This window comes from Chelonia mydas, chromosome 1 (assembly GCF_015237465.2).
Source record: "Chelonia mydas isolate rCheMyd1 chromosome 1, rCheMyd1.pri.v2, whole genome shotgun sequence".
Lineage (NCBI taxonomy): Eukaryota > Metazoa > Chordata > Testudines > Cheloniidae > Chelonia > Chelonia mydas.
The window spans coordinates 188,013,457-188,038,045 of NC_057849.1; the positions used below are offsets into that span (position 1 = coordinate 188,013,457).

The following is a 24,589-nucleotide window of genomic DNA, read 5'->3' on the forward strand; positions in this document are numbered from 1 at the left end:
TCAAGCATCATCATCACACCTGACAAAGACATGCACACACACTGCATTGAGTTTTACCTGACATCGGAAACAATGGACTGTTTATAAAATTTGGAGAAGGCAGAGGTTGTGTAAACCAAGTTCATCTGGAAGAGAAAAAAAAAAATGTTATGTGGATGAAAAAGTTAGTGTTTTTACAAGTCAGCTACAGCTTGTAACTTCCAGACAGGTCTTAAGGAGAATGGGCACGTGCTCAATATGCTAAACATGTATTTAACTATGTGTAGCCATGACTTAACTGCACCTTCCGTGCAATGACTTGTTTATATTGTATTTAAATTTCAGTGTATAGTATACAGAGCAATAGTTATATTCCAATCAATTTATTTTATATGGTAAAAATGAGAACGTAAGCCATTTTTCAGTAACAGTGCACTGTGACACCTGTGTATTTTTATGTCTGATTTTGTAAGCAAGTAGATTAAGTGAGGTGAAACTTGGGGGTATGCAAGACAAATCAGACTCCTGAAAGGGGTACAGTAGCCTGGAAAGCTTGAGACGCCACTGCCTTAGAAAGTTCCAAAATAGAGTTATAACTTGGTTTTCCTACCGTATTGTTGGAAGAAGCATACTACACTTTGCCACTAGATGGCATATGCCTGAAGTAGTTTTGAGCCACTTTCCTTCCTGTAGACAGCATTTAATTCAGCATGGACATGAATGGCTAGACACTGTGGCCATCTCTTTTGGAGGAAGGCATGAGCTACAAAATCAAGGAGGGACTGATATTTTGTTTGTGCCCAATTTATAACGTTAAATGTAAGGAACTAAATAATAATGTCAGGAAACACTAATTAAAAACCTGTAAATCAAAGGGAGTTGTGAATGTTCAATACTTCTCCAGATTAGGCTTGAAGTGATTTATTAACAATTAGGTCTTTTCAGTGAGGGGAAGGAAGGTTACTAGATGAGTTTCCCCTATTTCACTGCCTCTCATGTGAAAGCCATATACTGCAGTGACCTTTGAGCCAGAATGGAAGGACAAAGGGGCATCATTTCAAAAACATGTTACAGAATACAGGGGCAAAAGAACTTCCCCTCCTTACTCGGTGTGTCACATTAGACTACTCCATTTAATTTTCTCTATGGTTACATGAACAATTCCCTTCTCAAGCAGATAAGATTCAGGTGAAAAAGAAGCAGTCACCACATGGCCTCTAAAACACATTCTTTTCCTTTTAAAAAACCCTATTTCTCCTACCCTCCCCAAAATTAAATTCTGTGGAACGGTAAAGATCAGAACTGGGTGTGACAAGGGGATGAAGGCCACTTATGAGAGTGAGACACAGAGCTCACACCTGGATTTAGAACCTCCAATAATCAAGCAGATTTGTCACTTTTTTTTCCAGGCATGTCTACACTCAAATACCCCACCAAAAACATGTGAAACAGAACAAGTAAGTTTAACTTACCCACTTGCAAGTATTTTGTGAGCCAGATCCTATAGTTACCCTCCTCCCCATCATGCTGCTATTTATTACAGAAGTGCAGTACATCCATATATATATATATGGAAATAAGTTGCCAGTAGATAGAGCTCCAGAGCATGTAACAGATGATGGGTTTTGCAGGAACAAGAATACTAGTGATGCACTGCAAATGGCTTCCAATGACTGCTCTTGTCAGCGTTGCAAACTCGCAACATTTTATCATTAGTCTCTCACTATATTTAGTTGACAATACATAGCTCTTATATGAACATGTAACGGTTTCATTTTTAAAAGTTTCTGGTCCTCCTGGCTGCAGGAAAAACTGCAATATGTTAACAAAAAGGCTGAAACATCAGAAAGCAAATAAAAAAGACCTAGCGTTACTCTTCAAAATCTCCTGATTTGTTGCAGCCTGATTCATGATTGCTGAATGCTTGTGGCTGACAACACTGCCATCTCTGAACACCAGACTTCTCCCTCTCTAAATCTTCACTATTTTCCTAGAACAACTGCCTTCATGTCTCCATTTTCCTCTTCGGCACAAACTCTTGTGTTTGACCATTTTCCCTGAGTTCAGCAGTTCCACCATACTACGGAATGCTCTGTGAGCTGCCCCTGCTGTGTCTGACTGGAGCAAAGCATTTTGGGAAGAATACGCTTCTTCAAAACAGGCAAGCATTAGGAGGAAATTAAATGCATTCAAGAGCTCTAAGGACATTACTGATGCTGCAGGCCAGGAAACAGTCAACAGATATCAAGTTAATAAAAAGTCTTCACATTCAATATCTCGAGCTTAATATTAAATGGCAGTTCATTTCTGCAGAGTGACCCTAAAAAAGGGGTTTATGGGATTCCATGTTGGTTTCTTTTCAGTGTCTCCCATATCAAGTACATCCATTAATGGATGCAGGACTGTGTGAAAGGTTTGTAAACTTAAATAGACCCATCCTGAGTTCAATTTGTAACAAACAAGACTCAAAAGCAACCAGGTTTTTTCTTCCTTCCACATGGCTGGTGAGACAAAGGCAGATAGGAGACTAAGGGAGTTAGCCAGCGGATATTCTGCACAGAAGCACTTATTATGGGAGGAAAATGGCATGTCACCAACACCACTGCTAGCTCTTCGTCTGCCTGTGGGATCCCCCACCAGACAGGCATCTTGACCCTAGAGGCTTCCACCCTAGGCCAGGGGTGGGCAAACTACGGATTAAGTTGTAATTAAGTAGATTAAGCAAAATAAGAGCACCACATGTCTAAAACGCAGACAGACACAGAATTGGTAAATAAGTTGCCACAGGAACAAAAGGTAAGGGGGAAAAAAAGAGTTCAGGTGAGGTGGCAGTTTCTCAAGGAGATGCTATTACAGGCACAACTGCAAGCTATACGGATACGAAGAAAAGATAGGAAGAATAAGAACAGACCAATATGGCTCCATCAAAAAGTTGAAACATGGATAAATTGCTAAGGAGAAATGCAGAAGAATAGCTCGAGCAATTAGGGATAAAATCAGAAAAACTAAGGCACGCAACGAGTTAAACCTAGCAAGGGACATAAAAGGCAATAAGAGAGTTTCTTTAAATACATTAGGAGCAAGAGAAAGATGCAGGAAAGAGTAGCTCCTCTACTTAGTGAGGAAGAAGCGCTAATAACTGATGCTATCAAGAAGGCAAAAGATGTTTAATGCCTATTTTGCTTCAGTCTTAAAAAAAAAAAAAGTAAATGTTGACCCGATGCTAATATTAACTGTGTGAAGTAACAAGGAAGGAAGAAGTTTAAGCCAAAATAGAGAATGAACAGGTTAAAGTTAGATACATTCAGTCAGCAGGGCCTGAAGAAATTCATCCTGGAGTACTTAAGGAACTAGCTGATGCCATCTTGGAATTGATAGCAGTTATCTTTGAGAACTCTCAGAGGACGGGTGAGATCCCAGATAACTGAAGACAGGCAGACATAGTGCCTTTCGTTAAAAGGGGAACAAAGAGGACCTGGAAATGTATACAGTAGTGAGCTTAACTTCAGTACCCAGAAAGATACTGGAACAAATTATTAAACAATAATTTGTAAGCACCTAAAGGATAACAAGGTTTTAATGAATAGACATCATGGATTTGTCAAGAACAAACCATGCCAAACTAACCTAATTTCTTTCTTTGGCAGGCTTACTGGCCTAGTGGATGGGGGAAGCAGTAGATATGTTTTGATTTTAGTAAGGCTTTTGACACAGTCTCACATCTCATAAGCTAAGTATGGAAAAGCGGTCTAGATGAAAATACTATAAAGGTGGGTGTACAACTGGCTGAAAGACCATACTAAAAGAGCTATTATCAATGGTTTGCTATCAAACTGGGAGGACGACATCTGTAGTAGGGGGTCAGTCCTGGGTCTGGTACTATTCAATAATTTCATTAAGTGACTTGGATATCGGAGTGGAGAGTATGCTTATAAAACTTGCAGATGACACCAAGCCGGGAAGGGTTGCAAGCACTTGGGAGCGCAGAAGTATTGATCTTCACAAATTGGAGAATTGGTCTGAATTCAACAAGATTAAATTCAATAAAAACCAAGGGGGAAAAAAAAAAATCAAATGCACAACTACACAAGGAGAAATAACTGGCTAGATAGCAGAACTGCTGAAGAGTATCTGGGGGTAATGATGATCACAACTTCAATGAGTCAACAATGTGATGCAATTGCAAAAAAAGGCAAATTTTTGTATTGTAAGGTGTATTAACAGGAATATTGGATGTAAGACATGGGGAACAGGGGGTAATTATCCCGCTCTACTCAGCATTGGTAAGGCCTCTGATGGACTACTGTGTGCAATTCTGGGTGGAAAGATGTGGACAAACTGCAGAGAGTCAAGGAGAGCAACAACAACAACAGAGGGTAAAAGGTTTAGAAAACCTGACCTATGAGGAAAGGTTAAAAAACTGGACTTGTTTCTCGTTTGAGAAAAGACAACTGCGGTGGGAGCAGGGGGAGACTTGATAACAGTGTTCAAAATATGTTCAAGGGCTGTTATAAAGAAGACAGTGATCAATTGTTCTCCATGTCCACTGAAGGTAGGACACGTAGTAATGGGCGCAATCCGCAGTTTGGGAGATTTAGGTTGGATATTAGAAAAGAGTTAAACACTGGAATAGGCTTCCAAGGGAGGTTGTGGAATCCCGGTCATCTGCGGTTTTTAAAAAACAGATTAGACAAAACACCTGTCTGGAATGATCTAGGTTTACTTGGTCCTGCCTCAGAGCAGCAGGCTTGACATGATGACTTCTGAAGGTCCCTTCCAGCCCTACATTTCTAGGATTACTCCAGGCGGCAAACCCTTTACACAGCCAGTGTCACGGCCAAAACTGAAGCTTTTTCTAATATCATTCATGGCTCTGAACTGTTTGCTAACACTGTAACATGATCTATGTTCTTACCACTTGCTGCACATTCTGTGCCACTGAGAGAAATTCTCTTGACTCCTTCTGCCTATATTCCGGGAGAAAGTCTATGTTGGCGACACGAAATAATCCAACAAAATACAAGGCATCTTTGTTTTCTGCTTCAACTGCAAAATAGTTAGAGGAAGGTTAATTTCTTTTTTTAAAATCCTTTTTTAATAGCAACTCAGCTGGGGGAAGTATGTAACCCACACACCTTCTGGATATAGTGTTCTGTCCCATCTAGTGGCACCAAGACCACTTAAAGAGAGATAAAATGAGTCTGCTCTACAGCCTTAGCTAACAGGCAGTTGCTTTTAGCTCATGCACTAAGCTTCAGAGGTCCCCGGTTCAATCCTGCCCGCCGATGACCGGGGTCTGTCGGTGTTATACGAGCATTCAAGTTAGCATGGTTAGCCACCATGAGGAGAGAATGCTTTGCATCTCTATAAAGTGATCACTTGAAGTGGCTGATGCTTGGAGCTGCAATGAGTTATTCCAGCAACAGTCATGTTCAACATTGAGCTAAAGCAAAAGTCACTGTGATGCAGGTTCCAAGGGTACATCTACACTGCAATTAGACACCTGCAGCTGGCCCATGCCAGCTGACTTGGGCTCGCACAAAGAGGCATTTCATTGTGGTGTAAGTTCAGGCTTGGGCTGCAGCCCAAGCTCTGGGAGCCTTCCACCTCGCAGGGTCCTACAACCTGGGCTCCAGCCTGAGCCAGAACATCTACACACAATTAAATGCCCCTTTGTTCAAGCCTGGCAAGCCCAACTCAGTGCAGACATACCATAAGGGACAAAGGAAAGCATCCTAAAAGACCGTCGTGAATCAATTCATGTGCAATGCAGGAAGAGACATCGGATCAACTGAGGCCCTAAAAGCAATTAACTGAGTGCCTTCAATAACATACTGATGTGTGAAATATGCATGAGCTTTCAGTAACTCACCAATGAAGAGCCACAGTAAGGTCCAAGTTATAACACCTATCACAAACAGCACCAGCGTAAAAAGAATTATTTTATTTTGGAAATTCCATATTGTTCTCTTTACTTTCCTCTTAGATTTGGATTTGCCATGGTTTTTCCTTGGAGGTATCTTCTTTGCCAACTTCTCTTCTGCATTTACTATTTGGATTGAAATATTTGATACCTAACAAACAAATAAAATCAATGTACAGTGAGCCACGGGGAACATTTCAAACAGCGCTTCAGCGAACCTGCACCCAGAAGAGAGGAAATTTTTCTTTTTACATTTCCCCCCGAAGTTACTATACAAACCCAATTTATTATTAAGTCAGCACTATATCTAGGAACCTCCCCTCACCCCCCACCTCCCACATGGTGTGGAGCCCAGTTGTGCTAAGCACATACAAACACAACAAAAAAGATGGTTCCAAACAATTTACAATCTAAACTGTATGTATGCAACCCACTCTGCATTTGTGCATGACCAGCCCCCACATGGGGGTGGTGGGGGAAGTATCATTTTGGCAGGAACAGAAAAGTAAAGAAGCAGCAGCTACTGCAGCTTAGGGTAGTAGTAATAAAAAAGCATCATGAACAATGTCGCCTATCACAGTGCAATGGTGGATAGAGCTGTGAGAAAGCAAGTTTTGCTTTGAGAATTCTTTGCTGACCAATTCTATTTTGGGGTGGAGCTTAGCAAATAGGTATCAGGAAATCCTTTCCAGTCCCTCGGAGTATTGGTTATGTCCTTACCTTTTTGTATATTTCAGCAGACAAGCAACAGAATACAAAGAGCAGCGGGAGAAGGCAGAGTGGAAGCTCAGTTAGGAGGCATTAGCGCAAATTGGGGCAGAGAAGGAGGTTGGAGTACAAACTAAATTTTTCCCCTCCAGAAACTGCCTTTCATCAGAAAAAACCATTTTGGGAAGAAATACTATGTGTTTTCCTTGTTGCAAATCCAGAAAAATTCACACTGGTTCTATCATCAACAGAGGTTTGTTTTTCTGTGCAGCTCTAGTTAAGAGCAGCATGCACATCTGTAGCTTAACCACTAGCCTAAGCCCGACTTAATTGGCTTTTCAGTTACAAAAGCAGCTGTATATTAACTTCCCTAATATAGTACTCCTTTTAAGAGAAGGGCTCTTGACATCATTACAGAAGGAACAGATATAATACAATACAAGATCCAGAAAATCGACAACAGTCAGATAGGACGTGCAGTTCTCACATGCCCCCTAGCCTCTTAGGCCATCTTTAACTTTGTTTACCACAGACGTAGCAAAATAGGAAGGTATGAAATGCCTGTATTTAACCATTAAACATCTAGCATCAAACCAGTCTATGTCATGTCAGTTTCTAAATAATTAGCAATTTTCTATACCCTTATGGAAAAGCACTACAGACTTAACAGGCATCATCTCTTTCTTTAAGGTATCCTTTTGAATACAGTAATCGAGAAAGCTTAAAAATAGAAAAAGGATATTGTTGTCTATTTGACAGCTGCAGTCAAAAGTTTTCAAGGAACTAGTAAATGTGGGTGTCCAACACGACAGCTGAAGGACCCTATCTTCAGAAAACACTTAGGACCCATCCTCTTTTTAATAAAAGAGTCAGGCTCTTTCAAGATATCAAATAGGACACCCAAAAGTCACTAATTGCACGTACAGGTCAAGGTTGATTTCTATAGAAGCTGAGCCATCTTGTTCCTATTCATTTCTTTCGGGCCTAACTGCAAAGACGGGCAGGTTTAAAAGAATTTTAGTGTAGGAAGGAGATGCACATACTCCCTCAAACTATAGGAATGCATGATGGCTGCCTAGTACTTGCATTGTTAATGAGTGCATGTGTAAATTCATACTTCAGATTTGATCAGTCTGTTAGCTACCATCTTTTATCTGGGAGAAAAAAAAAAGAACTTAATGTATCAAGCCTTTTGTGCATGGCAAGCTTTTGTGCATAATGCCGGAGCACCGAGTTGATGATAGCAGCGCTAATGGCTAAGCTGTATATTTACAACATGATTTACTGAGAAGAGGTATTTAGTTTAACCCAAAACGTTTCATAGTAATAGAAGCATTAAGAGTTTAAAACATCATGGATTAGGTTTTCTATTTTATTCAAACCATGCATCTTTCTCCTGCTTCTGGTCAATTTTTGCACTATATAATGCAGTTCAGCTAATAAAGCAATTTAAGTATCACAATACACTAAATTATTTAATGACTCCTCATTCCTTCTGCCACATGTAATCTCCAATGCAGTGATAGCCTTAGTTATACATTTGAAAGGTAGCTATACTTAGTTTAAGGTTGGATTTCTTTCCTGGAAATAGATTTCTTAGCAGAAATCTACTCCTTGTCATGAAACCAGTCTATCCCTTCCATTTTGTCACACTGACATTTGACATTTCAATTCTGTCAGTAAATGCTCTTTGCAGTGCATCAGAAGACACACGAATAGACTGAATTTTTAACTCAAAGCGATAAAACAAAATTAACAATAAAAATTTAGAGGTTGTCAATTTATGAATAGGTTTAACCCTCTATGCACAGTGCACAGGTCTGGTACAATAGTGGAGGGCACTTAAATCACCTACTTACACTTAGGTCATCTTCAGGTTTGGCGGACGTGTGACTGTTTTGTTCATCCATTCTGGAGACTTACTTGTCAAGTTCACACCAGGTTTAAAAGAGACGCTGCACTATTCCTAGGCCTTATTCCCAGCTCCGTTCCAAGGAGAACTGGTACTCGTATTCAGGACAACTTGCTAAGGAAGGCATCAATTTACATTCATGAATTTCCAATTGTAATTTCATCTGCCTTGTTGCTCTGTTGTGATCATTAAAAGGACACTATCAAGTAACTTTAGCCCCCAAATGTTTGGGACCGGAGGTGGGGGAGGGTGGTGTCTGTTGTTTTTTGGTGTTTTTTTTTTATAGAGTTTTAACAGACTCCTGCAGCATGTTAATGCACCAAAATCACACTATTGACATTAACTGAATAAGAATTAGAAACAAACAGACTTAACTAGCTGCAATGGAGAGAGCAAGAAATGAACAGATGGGTAAGTTACATCACTTAAGATAAAGAAATTCTTTCAAAAGTATGAAGGGCTATTAGTAACAGGTAAGGATTTTTATTGACAAAAATTTGACTATAGTTTCTAAAAGCAAGTCAAATAAATAAGTACTTTGGGTTGGTTTTTTTTAACATGCATTTTGTTTTGTACTGTGATATACAAATAAGTTGATCCAAGTAAGCCTCAAGTATCTTATATTGTTAAATAAAGCATCCTAAGAATTGGGATTTTTAAAAGTCTCTTCAGGGATAATTTTTTTAATATATATTTTATATATTAAATTGGGTGAACGGCTTCAGCCAAAAAATGATGATAATAATTAAATTTTTTTCAAAAAAAATTAACTATTCATTTCAGTCCTTTTTAAAACAGCTGCTCACTTAAAAAAAACAACACCCTAATTTTTTCAAGAAAGTAAAAAATGAGGGGGGGCGTGAGGGGGGATGACACAAACCTGAAATGAAAAGCTGATAAAACATGGTTACAGTAAGAAAAGAAAAAAGAAAAGAAAAGAAAAGTAGTTTTGGTTTGAAGCAAACTGATTTTTTTGCCCCTGATTCTTCAGTTCAGCCTCCCCAAAAACCAACACATACAAAAAAGGAGCAATTATTCATTAAGCTCTATTAAAAAGACTAGTACCCCAGCAGTGGATGGGTAAGGAAGAGCTAAGAATTTGACAGACTTCTAACAACAGTCTTGCAGAAAAGAGTTCCCTAGGCAGGGACAATGGATCAGACGAACAATCTGTCTAGTCCAGTACACTGTTTCAGGCAGTAACCAGTACTAGATGATTCAGAAGAAAGTGTACAATGTCCCTAAAAGTAAGTTTCTTCCCACATCTGTCTGATAGGAATTGGCTTATGCCCTGAAGCAGAAATATTGTGTTTGCTTTCTATTCATTTTCGGCTTAACGTACCCATAGTTGCTTTCACCCATGTAAATTGAAAATGTAAAATCTTGGCCTCAGTTATGCCTAGGTAACCTAGAAAAACCTTATGGCTTATTACTGCAAACAGGAAGGATGAAGATAAAACCCAATTAAGACTGTTTTCAGAGGTGAAAGTAAGCCGATATGGTAAGAAAGTGTCAACCATACCGGCTGGGCTGCTGATGGGCGGGTCGGGTGCAAAAGGGGAAGCTGCCCTGGGACTCTGGCAGCGATTTAAAGGGCCTGGGGCTCCCAGCCATCGCTGCTGCTACCGCACCTGGAGCCAGAGCCCCGGGCGACGCAGGCCAGGCAGCGCTGAAAGGCTGGCTGAGGGATTTTGGCCCCAGCCCTGCCCTTTCTGCCTTGCCCAGGACCCCAGCCATCCTGTGTACCAGTAAGTCATTTAAGTTACTTTCACGCCCGGCTATTTAGATATTTTAAGTCCTCCAGGGAAGAAGCCATCTCTTACAACGTGGTTGTACAACTCCTAGCCTGTTTAACTCCTGATCCACACCTCCAGGAGCTACTAGAATATAAACAATATATTGAAGAGTGAGTCCCACAGATCAATGATACACTGTCAATGTTTTCAGTATTTTGGACACACCTGTCCCTGTGTGTATTTTACAAGCGTCAAGAACCGTGACAAAAGAACCACTTGTTTTATATTTGAGGCAAAGACAGCCAACTAAAGTTGCAAGTGAAACTAAATGAGGCCAGGTCAAGAAGTGTACCAATATTGGTTTGTTTCTGACTTCCAATCTCCCCTACCTCTTGGAAATATTGTGAAGTATTCTAATTACATTCTACACCTTGTATGAAAACCATACAGCTTATTTTCAATTTTACTGTTGAATCCAGTAGTTGTATGGGAGCCTCAAAATAATAGAATCTCCTTCTCTTCCACTTAAGCTCTAAGTTAACTTGTCACTTTTCTTACTTAAGAAGATGCATGACTTCTCCCCAAAGACCGTTGATGAAACGAAATATATTCTGATAGACAACACCATCTTGACAACTGGCATCTGCAATGAAAAGCTATCGATCCCTTGTCAAAGAGATCCAGACCCTATGCCAACAGTTGACAGAATGCACAGTCTGAAATAAAGCAGCCGGCTTGCACTGCAGTTTCCCTGAGTGCTAATAGAGCAATTAACTCCGCTTGCACAGACTTAAAACTCAGTTTGGTTATTTGTATCCCACCATCATTTTCAATTAATGTAGAAAGGGTAAGCGAGCACATCTCCTAACGAAGTGCCCATTCATCTCTTTGTGACATTCTAAGGACAGACGTAATCAGTTAATATTTTTGCATCACTTACCTCGTATTGCACCCACCAGCTGATTTTATTCTTGATTTCTCTGTTACGCATATGAAGTTACATATTTTCAACTGACTAGGTGCAGCAAAGCGAGCAATAACTTGAGCGAAATGATTGGACATAAAGAAAGCAAAATTCTGTCCTGTACAGGGTCTGAGAGCTCATCTGAACCCTGGTGTAGTCACAACATTACACCTGTGTGTGATGGGGCGTCTTCCCCACACTGCCAGAAAAGGGGTTAAAAGCAGCCCTAGGGAGGCTGCGCAGGAGGCAGCCAGTCACAGAAGGGCTTATAGGAGCAGCCAATCAGGGCCAGGCTGGCCCATAAAAGAAGGGCTGCAGAACAGAGTAGTTTCAGTCACTTCCTGGAGCTTGAAAAGGGAGGAGGACTGGCTGCCTTGCAGGCGAAGGACAGCAAGCACCCTGGACCAAGCAGTGCGGCAGGCAGAGACCCAGAGACCTAAAGGCAGCTCCTGGCAGGCTACTGGGATCTGCAGACTGAGACCCTAATACAAGGGCAAAAAGTGTGCTGGAGCCATTGAAGGAAGTGGCTAGACTGTGGGCTGCAGTTTGCCACTGAAGGAAGTGGCTAGACAGTAGATTGCAGTTTCCCCTGAAAGGGGGGAAACAGAGTGTGGCACAGCCAGAGGGCAGTGTCACTGAAGAGGATGCTGCTGTCCGGGGAGTGATGTGAGTCCAGGAGCAGAGGGGACAGCAGGTGAGACACCACTGGAAGAGGGCGCAGTGCTAATTCCCCAAACAGCCAGCAGGAGGCTCCGCAGTGGTGAGTCACGCTCCATCACACCTTGCTACAGGATTTGCTGCATTTTCCAAAACATAAGAGTGGGATTTTCCAAGGAGCTCAGCATTGCCATGACACCAGCTCAGTGAAGTCAATGATAAAATTCCCACTCACTTCACAAGAAGAATGTGAGTGCTTTTGAGAAGTCCCCTATAAGGTGCTATTCATACTGCCTAGCAAAGCCTTTCTGTTCTTTCATCTAGTGAAGATGTGCTGACATACAAGCTCAAGCTCTTTCTACTCAATTGCACAAGTTTAGAAAGGTCAGGCCTGCTTGGAACTTCAATAGGAGACATGCCAAGAACATCCATAAGCTACAGGGTGTGGATATCAGTGACTTATTGTAGGGGACTCCCTCTTGGTAAATCAGTACCCCAGACTGGTGTAGGGAGGCACTATTCTGCTCACGCATCCATCACTTGTCAGAAATGAGATTGCAAATAAGGCCCTAATAAATGTGTGATATTGCAGATCCTGCAATACTAAGTTTCCACCACACTTTTGACAGTGGGAGAGCGCTGCAGATGGTGGGGCTCCTGTTATCAGCTTTTCCAAATTACCACAAATAGTAATTGTCCATTGTTACTTTTCCATGCTTTGTCCACAACTCAGCTGCAATTATTTGACAATTATCCTGCAATTCAAGTAGGGCCTTACTTATAAAAGATCCCAGGGCATTTCCCATAGGTATCAGAGCATGCACAACATTAGTGTCCTGAGCAAACTGTAAATACCTTTGTGCCCCCCTGCAGTTGTCTCTGAAATTTGACTTTTTCACCAAAGTGAATGTGAAATGGCTTTAATATGCCTGGAAGGAAACCATTCCATTGCAAGTTCTGCCTTGATCAAATCCCTGTCTAACTCTGCTGACCAACAGGCCCCCAGTAAACTCTGAATTGCCTTTTCCTTCAACCCCACCTTCTTTTTGTTTTATTTGTGTACTCCTATTAGAGTGATGGGCACAGTATAAAATCCTATATAGAAGGGAGCTTGTTTCCACTTTAGAATATCAGGTCCTTGCTTCATTGTTTCAAGCTTAAAGAATTTGACAAGATCCTGGGAGCACTTACCCATAGGTATCAAGGCCAGAAGGGACCACAGTGATCTAGTCTGACCATCTGCCATAGGACAACACCAGCCATAAGACTTCCCTGAATGAATGGTGAAAACCACATAAGGATAAACCAAAGCAACAGCTCTGCCAGCTTGAAATCCAGGAATAGACTGAGATTTTATACAGAACGCCCCAAACTTTCTCCTCCCCCACACAGGTTTCAGCCTCCTGATGTTACCATCCAAGTGCTCTACAGTTATTTCCCTCAGCTTCCACAGCAGGGAAGAACTCTTCACTTTCGTTTTCTGCTGTCAGGGTGCGAGGGAGAGGCCACACAGCCTGCCATCAGCTTCCCTCAGGAATGCTGTGAGCCACATATATATTACACCAGAGTCAGTGTCCACAGTTCAAGAAGGAGGTTGATAAATTGGAGAAGGTCAGAGAAGACCTTTGAGAATGACTAAAGGATTGGAAAATATGCCTTATACCGATAAAGCTAAACAGATAGACTCAAGGAGCTTAATCAGAGAAAAGGTTATTGGGGACTTGATCAGCCTTTAAAGCCCAAATCCACAAGTGAGCTTCAAGTCAGTGGAAGGTTGGAGCCTAAATTCCTTGGTGGATAGTCCATGTAAGCCTATGTATCTACATGGAGAACAGAAATCAGCTAATACAGGAAAAGTGAGTCTGGCAGAGAAAGATGTAACAAGACCCAATGGCTGGACGCTGAAGCTAGACAAATTCAGACTAGAAATAAGGCACACATTTTTAACAACTTTGCAAGGGCTGCGGTGGATACTCCATTACTGGGAATCCTTAAAATCAAGATTTTTCTTAAACAAACAACCCATCCAAACAAACAACTCTGTGTATACTCTAGTTCATAGAGTAATTAATCCAGGTAAATCTTATGGCCTGTGTTATGCAGGAGGTCAGACTCGATGATCACAGCAGTCCCTTCTGGCTTTGTAATCCATAAAGATATGAACCCCACCTGAAAAGAAGTAGATAGGGAGAAGGCCTAGATAGAGTTTTGGCTAAATTACATATGGTAGCCACCCTTCCCCCAACCTCCAACAACACCTTCTTGTGAGGTAAGCAGGGTGATCAGAGGCTATTTTTGGCTGGATGTAAAACACTGACATACAGGACCTAGGGCTGGGGAAGTGTAAAAAGAGTGGGAGGGAAAGTAGCCAGTTCTGTACTTTTCACATGTTATGTACGTTTACCTCTTGTCAGTCTATTCCTATTTCTCTCTGGTCTGCTTATATAATGAGCTCTGCAACACGTGGACCATCTTAAAATGTGTTTGTACAGGACAAAGCAGGCTGGGGCTGAGACCCAGTTGGTGCCTAAAGGCTAGGCTACCATAGTAGAAATATAGTAGTTCTCATGCTGTTACCCAGTGCTATTGTGTTTGAAGTTCTAGACCTTAAGAATCATATTTCCATTTGTATTAACTTTGTTACAGTTTTATCAAAGTTCATGCCAACATTGCTATTTGTATTATACTTTGTGAAACATTTAAGCAGTGACCCACAATATGGCCTCAGTTGCTTGACAGTTGATCTGGAAACCAGGTAATGGGTGTTAAAGTTCATGTCTGTTACCTTCTGTAGAAGCTATAGTTCATGGATGGAAAATGTCCCTTTCCCCCCTTCCACACAGTCTCTATAGGCGAATCCACTGTTCCTGCTCACCGACAAGTTCAGATCCCTCAAGTATTCCGTTTCCAGCAACAGTGGTTCTTTATCCAACTCTACAAACGGCTTTTTTCAACAGAACCATTTGTTTGCTTCTCCGCTGGCAAAGCCATTGCAGTGTCACAGAAACACCAACTGGGAATGGGATCATTTTGTTCTCGGCAGAAGATGGTGCATTTCTCATCAGCAGGGCAAGTTTTCTGTTTCCTAACACATCCTTCTGATCTGCACAGGATTTTACCCTCCTTCAGAACCTGGGTGTCGTATATGGTGTTCTATTTTTCCTTTAGCTAGCCAAACAAGAAGAGACCACCAAGAGACAGTGATTTAATCAGACACTTTCCAGATTGGGGAAATCAGGTAGCATGGAAGAGATCCCCCACAAGGAAAGTCTTAATCTCTCACTCACATGATCTCATCCCCCCACCCCAAGAGAACTATTATGGACTGGGAGCACCAAGGACCTCCACCACACACACTGTCTTCTGCTGGAGTAGATGCATTGTTGGTGCCCCCTCAGGGAAGCATGCTCTCTGTACATTCAGGCAGATGTCAGTTACCATTAGATCACCATTTCAAGCTTTGCTTCCACACTATGAGGGCTAGAAAATGTCCAAAAAAGCAAAGGCAACTCATCTTCCTCCAGGAGCTGGGGTTCTATGCACGGGCCTATAATGCTTCTGTCATAGAGAGACACATACATCCCAAACAGTCTGTATCTCAGTATTTTCATCCTCACTAGATGACATACTACATGTTTACACTGAAAATGTTTGTTGGAAATGTGAGTTTTGATCAAAGCCACAAATGAGACTGGAAATGGTTGGAAACCCTTCAAATATTCTAGGATAGCAGAAGAGGCTTACCTATATAATATCTGACCATTTTAAGTTTCCATTACTAGAGTTTGGTTTTTTCCCCTCCATAAATGCAGCTGGACCCTCCCTCTTCTAATAGAACACTAGTAAACCCATTGCTCACCCCTGGGGGTTTTCGGCATGTGTGTCAAGCTGAATAAAGCTGTAATTATGTTGATTTTTGTTAGCTAGACCAGATGAGACCAATATATACCAATAAATTCTTCATTTTACGCAAGAGCTATTGATGAACCCACGCCTACCGTGGAATGCCAGGATAGTCAGTAGGGCCCCAATCCTGCAACAACTTCCATATATGTGTAAAATGAAGCACTTGAATACTGTCATTGAAGTCTACGGGGCTACTCGTGTGCATAAAACTAAGCATATACCTAAGTCTTGGCAGGCTCAGAATCTAGAAGAGGAGGGTGCCCAGCACCATGCAAAATTATGACTTTGGCTAAGAAAATATTGAACAGTACACAACAGTGGTTTGCATTTCCAGGCACTACCTAGGCTGCATGCTAAAGCTGTACCTTGCAGGGCTGGTTCTTTCTAGTCATAGTTAATTTACACAGCTCACTCCTCCCCCTCCCCCCCTTTACCAAGTTCTTATCCTGGCAATAATCAGTCAGGAAGCAAGTTGAACTAACAAAGATATTTACAAGCCACATTATAAGAAACTTTATTTTGTCAGCATTTCCAACAATCATGCTGCGTACTGAATGCTGCTTCTGACAATTCTCTCTGGGGCACACACTTACATACAGACACATGGTCCTCACTGTATTTTGCAGGATATTCTTCCCTGCTCAAACTGTATATGCAACCAGGTCGATGGAAGAATTCGGCCTAACTACTGGCTCAAGGAGGCGCCTTCTGACATAGGAAGCATCTACTCTACAGCTACCTAGCTGTGCTGCTGTAGTGTAGACATATCCACCTAGCCCTTCATAGTTTTAGGGTAAAGCTAACCTAAAGCGATTATTTAACTACTTAAAATAGCTGGTTTTAGTTATTGGAAAATTTGTGGTTTTCCACTTTTCGTATGGATCTTGTGCCCAATTTTGTTCAGAAACTGAACAATAAATCTAGGAACTGTAGCTTAGACATCATTTTCGAGCTTTCTGTACATCATGAACTGTTAGCTGTGGACAGATAATCCAGTTGATTTACCATTACCTACACAAAGTGTTTATCTTGTGCATTTCATTTAGCCCTGTCAGTAAAAGTAACCTAAGCAGTTTCACTTATGTTTATAGATTGCCATAGCTGAGAACCCAGAAGCAATGCAAACTAACACGTCAAGGAATTGTATTAATTTTTAAAATATGTTTTAGAACATTTCTGTTTTTAAGATTAAGATACACTATTTATGTCTGAAGCCCAGATTGAGCTGTGTCCCTTTAAACAGATGTCATATCAAACAGGGAATTGCATCATTTTCTTAGTGCAGACCTACTGAAAATAAAGCTGTTACTTCCAGAAAATATTAACTACATTTAGAAATAAAAATTCAGCTTTGCAGATCTGATTGGCTTTGCACTTCATTTCATAGAGCCAGTACACAGTCTTACTGAAACCAAACAATACTCAGAGCAATGAAATCTCATTCTTCCATACTTTGAAACAAAGGGAGGCTGCCTTTATACTTGGCAGAAGGACCCCAGGACCATCACTTCTTCAATTAAATACACCCTAGGCCCATTTATCTGCATCTAACAATCTAATTTGTCTGAATCTACTTGACTGCAACAGGAGCTCGATGGAGAGCAACTGCAGAATACAATTCTTAAGGGACTCATCATAGAGAATGCCATTTCAAATACAGAACATGTTCTACCATTAAATGAGATATACACATGCTGTCCACAACAGTGATTTTACATCCGTGGGATGGCCATAATTAGAATCATAGAATATCAGGATTGGAAGGGACCTCAGGAGGTCATCTAGTCTAACTCCCTGCTCAAAGCAGGACCAATCCCCAATTTTTGCCCCAAATCCCTAAATGGCCCCCTCAAGGATTGAACTCACAACCCTGGGTTTAGCAGGCCAATGCTCAAACCACTGAGCTATCCCTCCCCCCATTAAAGAATTCATGCTTAAAAAATACATCATGCATCTCAAAATGAAATTCATTATAGTTCTAAAGAGCTGATTTCCAGTATGACTCGTTTGATGATCGCTCTTTGGAAAGCATTAGTAATGAACATGTTCAGCCGGAGCTGATCATTTTGTTTTCAGTCCTCACATTCCAGGAAAATAGTCAAAATACTGTACGTTACAATAAAGGATGTAATCATTCCACTTATTGGGAATCATTTGGTAACAATAATGGCTCAGAATCCAGTTAGCATAAAAACCTACTTCAATGATTTCCTTAATTCATTTGACTGCTGTTTATTCACAGGAAGTTGATAGTAGTTACATTTATGATTCCACAAACACCTAGTCTAAAGCACGGTGTATTTTACATTCATGGGGCATCTCTTAGCCCAAAGCATTTCATATACTCTATATTTTCCATTCCACACTGCAACGCAGCTACATCTGATGGAACAGCTACAAGCCAGCCCAGGTCACAGAGTTGGAGGAGAACATAATTTTTTTGGTCACAGACACTTAGGACTACGTATCACTTTTGCAAAACGTGCAACAGGAATTTTTTTATTTTTGGTGAGGCAAAACAGACAAACCCTTCGTTTCAAAGTCTTTCTGAAAATCCCACAGAGAAAAGTGCCTTTCATCATTTGAATTCATCATAGAGGAAAGTAGAGTTAAATTTATTGGGGTCTGACACTATGATTCCGAAGAGCATAGGTCCTGCGAACTTGTTCCTTAAAACCACTAAAACTATCCTCTCTGATCAAATGCTCTTCTGATAGCTGCGATACCATTTAAATCTATCATTTCAGGCCCTAACCTTACCAAGTGCTAAACTCCTCAGACTCCCAGTGACTCCTGAGAGACCTGCAGAGTCTCTGCATCCTTTTATTTCATAAATTTCAGCTCTTAAGAGTTTTACCATGAGCAATACCACCATTGTTCCGAGTTGGAGCCGCCCATCACCATCAAGCAAGCTCCTCAGTGGTAGGGACTGCACCAAGAAATGCCAAAAGAAGTAATGCCTATGGCTACTTTGAAGTATTCTCTGCACCCTCTTTCCCACTGAAAACAGACATCCAGGTGTCAACACACTCAGGACTATTGCACTGCTAGCCCAATGCATTTCATACCCCACTAGACACACATCATGCAAGCCAGGCAAAGTGAAAAATGGGTTCCAATTCCAAACCCCCTATTTAATATAAGAAACATGAAGCAATTAACTGCTTACAATAGCATGCAGACACACTCTCTGAGCAGGCATTAAGTTACTCACTGTCATCTCCCAGAGCATCTGGCTGATTAATTTCAACACAATACAATGCCTGTTAAGGGAAACAAGTCCTTGCCACTGAATAGATGTACTGTATTTCATGGGATCTACAGATACACGGCTTGACACAGCCGTGTTCCACACTGTGGTGGTCAGTAATCACTACGGGCCCAGCAATCCTCCATACTCAGTGATGCAGATCCCCAACTACCTCTGACTAGCAGAATATGGGCTTCTGCAGCACCCCTTAGCCCCAGTCTTCCTACCTGGGAAATTAAGCCACTTAAAGGTGCAGTTCCAAATATGCCCATAACAGAAAGTCCACAGAAGACCCAGGTTAACCACCCGTTCCACAAAATGAATTCTCCCTCATGCTTCTAAATGAAATTTTTGTTCAACTAAAAGTAGAAGCAAGTCTCTGGCCACATTCTACTCTCACAGCTCAATAACTAGCAAATGCCTACTGCTTGCAAAACAATCTGTACATACTGACCCCCTCTAGCATTTCAAGGTGTACAGGGATATGCCTAATTAGCTTCAGCTGCACCCAACTGCCGCAGCACAGGAGACCCTCCCAGGCAAGGCACTGAAAACCCTAGATTTAGTACCACAACCACCACCACGCCACCGGCTGGTTCAGCATAGTCTCTTTCTAAGGACACCCCTGGACAGGCAGGTCAGGGGCAGGGGTGTCTCCCCTTCAGGGAGCAACAAGGGTAGGACAATATGGGAAGTCAACCCCTACAGCAGCAAGTCTCAGAGCCTGGGTCAAGAGACTTGGGCTCATGAGTCTCATGCTGTGGTGCTACAAAGAGCCACATAGACAAGTAGGCTTGGAATCTGAAGCCCAGGGAGTGGGTGGGTTTTAGAGCCCACACCCAAATGTCTGTACAGCTATCCTTAGCACTGTAGCCTGGGCTCTGAAACTCACTGGCACAGGGGCTGGTTTGCCATGTAGACATACGACACAGAGGCACCATACATTACTATCAGTTTTCTTGATTTCCCCCTAACTCTCTTCTAAACTAGTACCAAACACATTTATTTTTCCTTGGTCCAGATGCATTGCCCTCTCTCTGAGATACTTTCATGGCCCCATCACCACACTACGTGTGCGCCTCACCATCATTAACACATTTAAGCTCACAGTTCCCCATTGCGAAGTACACTTATCCTCATTGTAAAGGTGTGGAGCTGAGGTACAGCAAGGCTAAGGCCCAGCTCCTCAAAGGCAGTGAGGCTCCTAATTTCCACCAAAGTCACTGGGAGTTAGGTGCCTAAATATCTGTGCGGGGCTGGACTGGCTTGCTTAGCAGCACAGCAGAATTCTGTAGCAGAGCAGGGAATTGAACATGGGTCTGTCATGAGCCAAGCTAGCAGGCAAACCCTTGAGCCACTCTTCCTCTCATTCAGCCACTGATCATATCATCATCCTGGGCATTAAACATCAAGGGGTGAAGTAAGAAATGTTGGTTACCAGTGACACCTATTTGAAAACATGCCACTAAAGCGAGTCACTGGGATACGTGTTCCTCTCTTCTTAGACCTTGGTAAGACGTGAAAGCACAGAATAAAGACAGAAGACACTGCCTGTAACGTCAAAGGTCTGACTTCTTCCAAGGTTTGAGCAGCTGGGCCTGGGCTCTCCATCAGTGAATGGTCACAGGTCTTTCTCCAAACACTCCTTTCCATTTTAGTCTCATGTCAGTATAACAGCTTCTGAGCCTTCACTTCCCCACAATCTCTCCCCTCGGGTAGGCCTGGTATGAGGGATTTTAGTATCAAAACACAGGGATGCATCTGCACCCTACGAAGAGAGAACTTCTCTCTGCTACACAATCTTGACTGAATACCACTACCCAATGGGAAGGAACCTCACATTCTCTGCTCTGTGAAAAGGCCTCCCCCCTGCCACTGACCTGATAACTCATATTATTATTTGCTTGTATTACAGTAGCTCTCAGAGGCCACACTCAGTCTCAGGGCCCCATTGTGGCACAGAGCACACTATAGACTCAAGCCCTTAGCCTGCAGTGAGCTTTATCCCTGTTATGGATCCTTGTTGATAGGATTTACAGGGGCAGAATAGATGAGTAACATTTCTCCTAAAGAGAGTCATTCTATATAGATTTCATTAGAGATAAAGGTCACCTCTCTAGCACCATTTATAAATCCATTAGGACTACAGACTCATTTATTTCTGCTGCTCTGAAGAGCATTATATCTTTATTTTAAGGTCACAACTGCATGCATCACTGAAACACCGCAAAGTGAGAGCTAGAAATCTCTTTCTGGCTGAGTCCATTCCTCCCTATACATCCCCCGTTCAATGGTTATTAACTCCCCCTCCCCACATTACCTCTTGGTCTGCTATTTCTCAGGCTTAGTAACAGCTGATCAGTGATTTTTTCGAGGGATGGATGTAGGGAAATGTAAAGAAAATCAGATAGTTGTTTTTTGTCTCGCCTGAGGGTGATCAATAGATGGCATTTCCCCAGAAGTTGAGACAGGCATTGTGTTCTCTTTTTTGCTTTTCTAACTTGGTTTTAAACCATGCAAGGTGTTATTTATGTAACTTTGTGAGCTTTGTTAGGTTGGAAAGCATTGGTTAAAAGCATACGGTGCACAAGACATGTGCCATACCAACACTCTGCACCCTCGCTCTCTAAATTTGGTGACCTTCAGTCTCAAACACAGATCCCAACTCAGGCCAGTCTTGATGGTGCAGATACAAAAGATTAATTTTCCTTAACAGTTTAGTTGGGCAGTGAGTGCTAGTGTTTGCATTTACTGGGGCAGGATAGCATGCTTGAGCACATCTCCTTGGGGCACAGTATGACCTTACAGGCCAGCTACCCTCTTTCATTTTTGCAATGATTTATTCACACCTGGGGACTGAGAATAGAATCCTTTTTTTTGTGAGGGTCTCTTTTATTAACTCCTTTTACAGAGTAAAAAACCCCTCCTTGCTAGACCCCCAACTCCAAACCTTCTTCTGGCCTTGAGGTTAATACCATCAGGCATCTTCTCCCCCTTTCAAAAGATGCTGGCTGTCCTCTCAGAGCTGAGTTAGCATGCAAAACATACTCACACGCCACACATAGAGAGTCCACAGCTCTACTCCTGGAGTTTAGTGATGCTTTAGGACTCAGTAGGCCTCACCCAGCTTCTCTGCAGCTAGACCCTATTTTCTCAATCACTGGGAGCAAGTCTTTCTAGAAGCCTCACCCTCCAATTGAACTCTGGTAACCTTGCATCAATCCCCGGTGCTCATTAGCCAGTTAACTGCCTAAGCAGCTGGTTGACAGTTAATTGCTTACAGGTGGGCCAAAATAGATTGTTCCCCTTCAAGAAGCCCAAAATGGGTACATTGGGCCTTAACTCCCTTAAAAGGCCAGCTAGCCTGTCACTGACTGACAGAACGTGTGTGTAACTGTACACGCACGCATGCACGCACGTACGTGCCTATGTTTCCATATTTGTAAACAGCTCTTGAGTCCTCTGGACACTTCCCTTAGTCTAGCATGCAATCCTTTGAATAAGATGTACCTGGGTCCTCTTTCACTTTACAGAGTAGCAGAAGGGACTCAGGACATATGACAGCATTTCTGGCAGCCTTCAGTACTTCCCCTCTCAAATTCTAAATGCTAAATGTACCTACCGGTCATTAGGTATTTCTGGCATGTTTTGTCATTGTAGTATTGAAGCTACTCAAACATTAATGAGTTAATGCCACCTCAGTGTGATACGTATTACTGTACATATGGGGAAGTATTATTGTACATATGAGGCAGAGAAAGAAAACAATGTGGTCAAGGTCAAAGAGAATCGATTGCACAGATGGGAATAAAATCCTGATCTACCAGCTTTCCAATCTGGTCCTTAACAAAATCATTGCCTCAGATCCACAAAGGCACTGAGGCAACTAAAACCTGTATTTAGGTACATAAATCCCAGTTTTAAGCACCCCTGCAATCCACAACCCTCTCCCTTATTCACACACACACACACACACACACCTACCATCTAACTCTATAGGAGCCTAAACTCACTCAGCACTTAAATTTTCACTGTAAAATTCCCTAGGTGCCTCAGTTTCTGCCTCTGGGCATGCATACAACGCTTCACCCTAGGCACCCAGACAGCTATATCACAAAGAAGCCCCCATGTGAGCCACAAATTTGGTAAGTGTTCACCCATCTATCTTTCCTGTGGGGTCCAATCAGGTAGGCATGCTCAGAACATGCCCACCAGGTCATGTACCATTCATGGTCTGGTTGGCAGACATGGTGGTACACACCCTATAACTTTTAGCTCAGTGGTGAGAGCACTAACCTGGGATGTGGGAGACCCAGGTTCCATTCGCCTCCTTCCCCCGCCCCATCCAATGGGGAGAAGAGATTTGAACAAGGGTCTTCCCTATCCCAGAAAAGTACGCTAACCACTAGGCTGCGGGCTAGGCTGATGTGGATTTCCTCTCCTGTTGAAGCTGTCCCAATGTATACAAATATTTAAATAGAAACTGGGCCGGGGAGTATTAGTGAGAATAATTCTGTAGCCTGGTTGTTATTGCACCCACCTATGAGATGGGAGGCCATGGGTTTAAAGCCCCGTCCCCTGGCTTAGGCATCTAAGCTGCATGACTGCAGGAAAGAGGTTCCTAGCTGTGGATCTCAAGCAAAGATAAACACCTTCCTGGAGCCTGGATTTAGGTACCCAGCTCTCTGAGAGGGGTGGAGCCGACGACATACCCTTCTTGTCTGCATCACCCTGTCTAGCAGATCACATTCTTAGGCACCTCTCTCGCCCCCTGCATTGTATAGGGAGTCCAGGCACCCACACTCAGGCTTTGTGGATCACTGTGTTGTTCCACTGATTTTCTAGGCATCTAAAAGTTAGGCATTGCAATGCCTAAGTCCCTTTGTGGGCTCTGGGCACCCTTCCTCCCTTGATGCCATCTCCATTGCAGTACAAGACATTTGCTATTGTCATTGACTCATGATTAAGTACTAAGCTTTTGAAAATGACGAGAATACCCAGTGAGCAACGAACACAAAGGTAGTGAGCAGGACTGTCTTATTGTTAACACTCTATTTTCCTCATGTCCTTACAAAGAGTAGGTGGTGTTATCCATAGAAATGTCCGACTGGGAGGCTGCAGGCAACACTAACGAGCAAAATCTGTCATGTGGGTCACCTTCATTATTTGTTATTTAAAGCAAGTTTATGTTTTCTTAATTGCCCTTTGACTTCTCTTTAATTGAGCTGACTGAATTTTATATTGAATTTCTGTTGAGTACGTTTCCTTTCCATTGTCATTATAAATAGGTCGAGCCTGGACTCAGTTCTCATGTGTGTTGCTCACATTCTCATTATATATACTGTGGTTTGTCACGGGTACACTGCCTGACGTCCCAAGTTGCCCAACCCCCGTGGTGTTGAGCAGAGGTGGGGATATGTCACAGGGTCAGGCCAGATGGTTACAGGAGAGTGATCCTATTGGCTGCTTCGTGGTTGAATGAAGAGGAAGCCCATAGGTCAACACATGTATTTCTAAGTCTGTATTAGATTAAAAGCAAGACTAGAGCTGCTGA

General features: G+C 42.2%; 1 protein-coding gene across 2 annotated transcripts in view; it reads right to left on the minus strand.

Annotated features, from left to right (window-relative positions):
* TMPRSS7 (transmembrane serine protease 7) overlaps positions 1-22,164 on the minus strand; it is a 61,647-nt gene extending 39,483 nt beyond the window's left edge. Inside the window, exons 1-4 of one of the 2 annotated variants that reach the window (XM_007057543.3) lie at positions 8,470-8,972; positions 5,852-6,053; positions 4,895-5,025; positions 58-125 (exon numbers count right to left, since the gene is read on the minus strand). In XM_007057543.3, coding sequence (XP_007057605.2) covers positions 58-125; positions 4,895-5,025; positions 5,852-6,053; positions 8,470-8,520 — 452 coding nt within the window. In that variant the 5' untranslated portion in view covers positions 8,521-8,972. Of the gene's footprint in view, positions 1-57; positions 126-4,894; positions 5,026-5,851; positions 6,054-8,469; positions 8,973-22,087 lie in introns of those variants that run through there. The other variant, XM_043538484.1, reaches the window with a different exon arrangement.
* Between the last annotated feature and the right edge of the window lie 2,425 nt (positions 22,165-24,589).